Source organism: Scylla paramamosain, chromosome 7 (assembly GCF_035594125.1).
Source record: "Scylla paramamosain isolate STU-SP2022 chromosome 7, ASM3559412v1, whole genome shotgun sequence".
Classification (NCBI taxonomy): Eukaryota; Metazoa; Arthropoda; class Malacostraca; order Decapoda; family Portunidae; genus Scylla; species Scylla paramamosain.
In genome coordinates, this window is record NC_087157.1 from 13,882,501 (window position 1) to 13,888,199 (window position 5,699).

At 55.6% G+C, this 5,699-nt stretch overlaps 2 protein-coding genes across 10 annotated transcripts in view; both read right to left on the bottom strand.

The window, feature by feature from the left end:
* The window catches only part of LOC135102104 (muscle-specific protein 300 kDa-like), a 241,276-nt gene extending 241,051 nt beyond the window's left edge, over positions 1-225 (bottom strand). For all 9 annotated transcript variants that reach the window (XM_064006869.1, XM_064006870.1, XM_064006871.1 and 6 more), the window contains exon 1: positions 147-225. The gene's annotated coding sequence lies outside the window, so the exon portion shown is untranslated. The remainder of the gene's footprint in view (positions 1-146) is intronic.
* Positions 226-602: 377 nt separating this feature from the next.
* On the bottom strand, positions 603-1,856 carry LOC135101765 (serine/arginine repetitive matrix protein 1-like). Its single transcript, XM_064006055.1, has 3 exons — positions 1,412-1,856; positions 1,096-1,305; positions 603-1,000 (listed from the first exon to the last, which is right to left on the bottom strand). Exons 1-3 carry the CDS (start codon positions 1,854-1,856, stop codon positions 603-605), a joined length of 1,053 nt encoding a protein of 350 aa, XP_063862125.1.
* Between the last annotated feature and the right edge of the window lie 3,843 nt (positions 1,857-5,699).

Here is a 5,699-nt window from a genome sequence, read left to right on the forward strand (position 1 = left end):
CAAGGCAACAACCCCTTATTTATGAAGCTAAGCACCAGTTATTGCAGCGTGACTGCGCCAGCCCAGACAGGAGGTGAGGACACCCATTTCAGCCCCGACCCATAGCCTCGCCCAGTGCACTGACTGAGGTGCAGTAGCAGCCTCACCTTTCATGGTAGAGATGTGCTCCTGGTAGCGGTGGGAGCGTAGCCTGAACACGCCGGGGGGCGTCGTCGTTACCCTCCTCATACTGGGCGGATCGAGATACCCAGGGCGGGACGCTGCCCTCCAGGCTGGGGGCGTCCTCGCTGCTCGGGGTGGAGAAGAGCGAGTCCCGAGAGGCGGTGCGGGAGGGTGAGGACGTACTTGGTGTAGGAAGGGTCCCGGTCGCGGATCAGGGACCCTCGTGGTGTGTCGCTGCACCTCGCCGCGGGCTCCGTCACTCTCCCACTGCACGGAGCTGACGGCCTCCATGGTCAGCCCCTCATCGGAGCTCTTGGAGTCCATACTGGACTCCTTCACACGCTCGTCTGAGTCACGTCGCTTGCTAGACGTGTGTCGGGGAGACGCGCCCCCCCGCGCCTGCGTCCCGCTGCTCTCCTGCCGCTGACGAGGCTCGCAGCTCAGTGCGCGACTTTCCAGAGGCGACGGAGGAGTCGTCTTCTTCCACTTCCAGGATCCGTTCGACTGAAGGTGTTCTCGAGCGGGTGGCGCGTCCTGGGCCCTGACGGAGTCCTGCTACGGGCGCTGTGGGAGTCTGGAGAGTCAGGAGGCGGGGATGTAGCAGCTCGTTCTGACGGCAGGTGCTCCGAAGGCTCCGGCGAGGGCGTGGAGGAGACGGTTCGCTCGGTCGTGCGGTGAACGACCACACGGCTGTATCTTTTCCGTGCGCCGCTCTCAACGCTCTCCCGCTCCTCTTCCTCGACGCGTTGGTAACCTTCCTGGCCGACACTTGCAGGGTCTTCTTCTTCGAGGTCTTTGCTGGTGGACTGAGTCCTCAACGCGGGGCTCTCCGTCAGGGCTGTCCCACACCATGGTGGTGTGCGTCGTAGTGGTGACTGCGGTGACGGCTCCGTCGCGGCGCTCAGCCTTCGCGATCACCTCCCTCTCCAGCACATGACGCCTGGGTGACAGGCTGCTCTCCCTGCTTCCCCGTCTCTCCCCCGCTGGCGGCACGGCTGCGGACGGGCGTGTCCCTCTCCAGGCTGGTGTCGCGGCTGGACCTCGGCACCGGGGAGCGGCGCAGCTGAGGCCAGTCAGGTGTCGGGGAGGCCAGTCGCTGGCGAACCTCCTGACGGTGACGCTCCAGTCGCTGCTCGATGGTGTCTGCCAATGATGTCCTGCTGCACGTGGACGATTCCAGGGAATCTGGCGTGGAGCCGCATCGTCCCGCGGGTTCAGAGGATGCTTTGCTTCGCCGCCGCAGCGTCACCCCACTCTCGGGTGGGAGACATGTCACTGCCAGATCTCATCCTTCGCCGCTCCTCAAGGCGCCGCTCGATGTCCTCGGCCAGCGTGGATGTGTCGGGGCCCTCCACAAACTCCCACTCATCCTCACTCCGGGAGGAGGACCCGCCCGGGGGGGTCGCTTCTCTGGGTGGGCTGGCGCCATCCCGGCGAAGCCGCTTTTCCTGCCCAGGTCCCTCACTCCATTCGGCGAACACTTCCTCAGCCATCTCAACTTCCGGCGATTTGGTGCCCTCCCCCTCGACACAGGGCGCCGCCCGCTCCAGCGAGGGTGACCTGTTCCTGCCCCCACCACACCTGCTCGAAGAAGGACACCTTGCTGAGCAGCGAGCGTTTGTGCTTTTCGGTGCGGCCGCGTTCATCACCGCCCTGGGAGGCAGGTTGTTTTTCCCGGGGCTCTTGTCAGCCATGGCTGCGCAGGCCCTGGCCCGTGCTCACACGACGAGCAGCCGCGTGTGGGGACCCGGCTCGCGAAAGGACGTGCACTCCTAATCACTGTCGGGGTCACACTGTGCCCTGCCGGCGCCACCATGTGCTGGGGTGGGTCAGACCCGCCTCCCTCACCCCCCCACAGGCTCCTCCCACCGTCACCGCCCTCTTGGCGCCCCTAAAGGCTTCTTCCCAGAGCTTCCTCATCATTCAAAGGCGCATTTTGAACTCGAAGCAAGCAGAAGTCACTTAATCAGGGAGGGAGGAGACAGTCTCAATGCATGTCATTTCATAACAAGGCTACAAATGAGCACATAAACATTATCCTCCTCAGTCACGAGCGGCGCGGTATGTGAGGCGCCGCGCTGCCACACGCACGAGGAGCCGCACTCCCCGTTATCGGTGTTACAAAACCTGTGTCATTGCCAAACAACATCACACCGAGGCACCTATGCATATCAGTATGCCATTAACATACAAACATCTCCTTATGAGCATCCCTCAAATGACAAACCTTTGGGTACGAGTGGAGCGGAGGCTGGGGCACCACACCACACATGGGAGGCAGGGGGAGAGGAGGGGAGGGAGAGAAGGTTCCATAATTTTACTGCCGACCCAAGCTGCTACAATCCTCGTCTTCCTCCTCCTTGTACTGACTGAGGACTGTTGCATCATGCATCACAACTGGTCACCTTGGAGGCCGCGTAAAATATCCTTTATAAATAAAGTACTTAAAATAGCAGAAGACATTAGGTCATATCGAAAGGATTATCTCCACACCCAAGGCATCCTTGAGCCCTTTGCCGCCCCACCTGTGCCCACTTGTGCCGGGCCGCTAGGCCTGGCGCAGCGTTACACTCACTGGGCGGGGGAGAGATTTCAACAGCAGGTTGGAGCGTGAGCATCATTGAAAGAGGAGGTGGGAGGCTGCCTCTTACACTCCCTATTCTCTCCCGCTCCTTTCACTTTTTCCAGCATCTCTAACGGGCGGTCATTACTTCCTCTCAGCGTCGCCCTCTTTTCATCGCCCCTCTCTCACGTTAACTTTCCCTTCAGCTGTCCCTTGAACCACTCACTACTCCCTGTGTTGACATCTTCACCTGACAAGCATGAGTGCACATGACCTACGCTTAGTCTTAATTGACCTTCCTTCTCCTGCCTAAGGCACTCGACCCCCCATGACCCTGCCGCGCCCCGTTGTTACAGCCTCTCCAAAGCGGTCGTGGGATACTGGGATCCGCGACCTTGGCTACTCTTCAGGGATGGACAAACACAGAGGCTCATGTATACATAAGTGTGGTGTGGTGTGGTGTGTGGTGTGTGTGGTGTGTTTTGTGCCTTTTAGGCGATACGTTCTCTCACTGCTACATGTAGATGGGGAGAGAGAGGGAGGGAGGGGATGTGGGGGGGAAGGAGAGAGAGAGAGAGAGAGAGAGAGAGAGAGAGAGAGAGAGAGAGAGAGAGAGAGAGAGAGAGAGAGAGAGAGAGAGAGAGAGAGAGAGAGAGAGAGAGAGAGAGAGAGAGAGAGAGAGAGAGAGAGAGAGACAGAGAGAGAGAGAGAGAGAGAGAGAGAGAGAGAGAGAGAGAGAGAGAGAGAGAGAGAGAGAGAGAGAGAGAGAGAGAGAGAGAGAGAGAGAGAGAGAGAGAGAGAGATTACAAAGCTGAGACACGACCATACAATCCAGTCAACCAGTCATCCAGTCATCCAGAAGACATCACACCATCTCCACACCACCACCACCACCACACCACCAGAAACGGCAAGGGTGGGTCGTGCACAAGCAGGTGAAGAGAAGTGGAGGGAATTGGAGAGGCGAGGCTGGCTGAGGCGGACTGAGGTGGGTTAAGGTGGGGCTGTTCTTCCACTTGGCAACAAATCTGATGGTGGTGAAGGCCCCCTGCTTCATGCCGGCCAGCGGACCACGCGACCACACACACGCCGCCCCCATATCAGGTGATCCTCATGATGCAGGCTTCTCTTAATACCACCTGAGTATGAGTAAGTGTGTGGTGCCTATGAGTGTGACCTTCCCCTGATCCTTCCTTCTTTCCTCCTTGATGACTGTGAGTGAGTGGTACCTATGGGTATGACACACCTTATGTTCCTTCCTCCCTTCTTGCCTTCCTCCCTTTCTTCCTTCCTTCCTTCAATTTCTTCCATCTTCCTTTCCTATCATGCCAGATGTTAATTGAAATATCCGTTTTTTTTTCAGTTTTTCTCCTTTTTCCTCCTTCTCTCCATGTCTTTCTATGTATTTCCCTTTTTCTCTTCGAACTTCTTGGTTTTAATTTTCCACCAATGATCTTCACCTGATCTTTTCTTCCCAACCATGACCCCATGTGAAGTGAAGCATCTCTTTCTTTCTCTTCTACGTTTCGTCCTCTGCTTACTCCTCTTCCTCCTCCTATGCATGACTCTTTACCTATCCTTTCCTCCTTACCCATCATATCAGAAGCCAAATGAAGCTTCTCTTTTTTTTTCCGCTTCCTCCGCTTTCTTCCTCTCCAGCATCCTTGTTTTGCTCCTCCCCCCTCTTCCTCCTCCTCCTCCTCCCCCCTCCTCCTCCTCCTCTTCCTCATGGCGCCTCAGAACCTGCCCTGGAAGCCTCACAACATCCCTTCCTTCATCCTGCGTTATCCTCAAATTCTCAAGCAGCCTCGGTAGTTATTCCTGTATTCTTGAGACCCTCACAGTACCTTAATTCAAGCCTGCAAGAAGACAGGTGTGTGTGCCATTATCGAGCAGTGTTCAACAACAGGTAGATGTTTATATTAACCTGGAGGAGGAGGAGGAGGAGGAGGAGGAGGAGGAGGAGGAGGAGGAGGAGGAGGAGGAGGAGGAGGAGGAGGAGGAGGAGGAGGAGGAGGTTGTGTATGCATGGTGGGGTGACTGGCAATTGGCCAAAAACTCCAGCAACAGCATTCACTCCTTCCTTCCCTCCCTCCTTCCTTCCTCCTACCATGGAAACACTACCTCCTCCTCTTCCTCCTCCTCCTCTGGCCTCAGGTGTCCCTCCCGCCCACTCACTCACCTCCATGTACACCTGAGATGCAAAGAAGGCGAGCTGTGTCCTCTGTGCGTGTCTGTGCCTGATGTGTTCAAGTGTGTTTTGTGCTCATGTTTTGGTTTGCTGGTTTGGGAAGGAGTGGTGTGTGTGTGTGTGTGTGTGTGTGTGTGTGTGTGTGTGTGTGTGTGTGTGTGTGTGTGTGTGTGTGTGTGTGTGTGTGTGTGTGTGTGTGTGTGTGTGTGTGTGTGTGTGTTTCGTAACATGCAAGAGGAAACTAATATCAGGATTCAGATATTCTTCTTCTTCTTCTTCTTCTTCTTCTTCTCTCTTCTTCTTCTTCTTCTCCTGCTACTCCTCCTCCTCCTCCTCCTCCTCCTCCTCCTTCTCGCACGCATGGAATATCAGACACAGACTTCTGCGTTTTCTGTATATTTTTTTTTTCCTCTTTTTATAGCTTTTCCTCCTGCCTTCTGTTCTTTCGCTTCCTTCCCCCCTCCTCCTCCTCTTCCCTTCTTTTCCTCCTCCTCCTACTGCTCATTATCATTCTTCTTCTATTACATTCATCTTTTCTTTATCCTATTATATATACTACAAACTACTACTGCTACTATTACTACTTGCGCTACTAATCACTGCCACTACGTACTATTATAAATTATCATCAGCCAGAATCAGAACATGACGTGAATTTTCAATGACTCATTTAGACCACTTGCTGTATGTATCCAATGTTGTTGCTGTTGTGATGGTGGTGGTGGTGGTGGTGGTGGTGGTGGTGGTGGTGGCGCCAATCGATCGAGCATGACCACGTAGCAG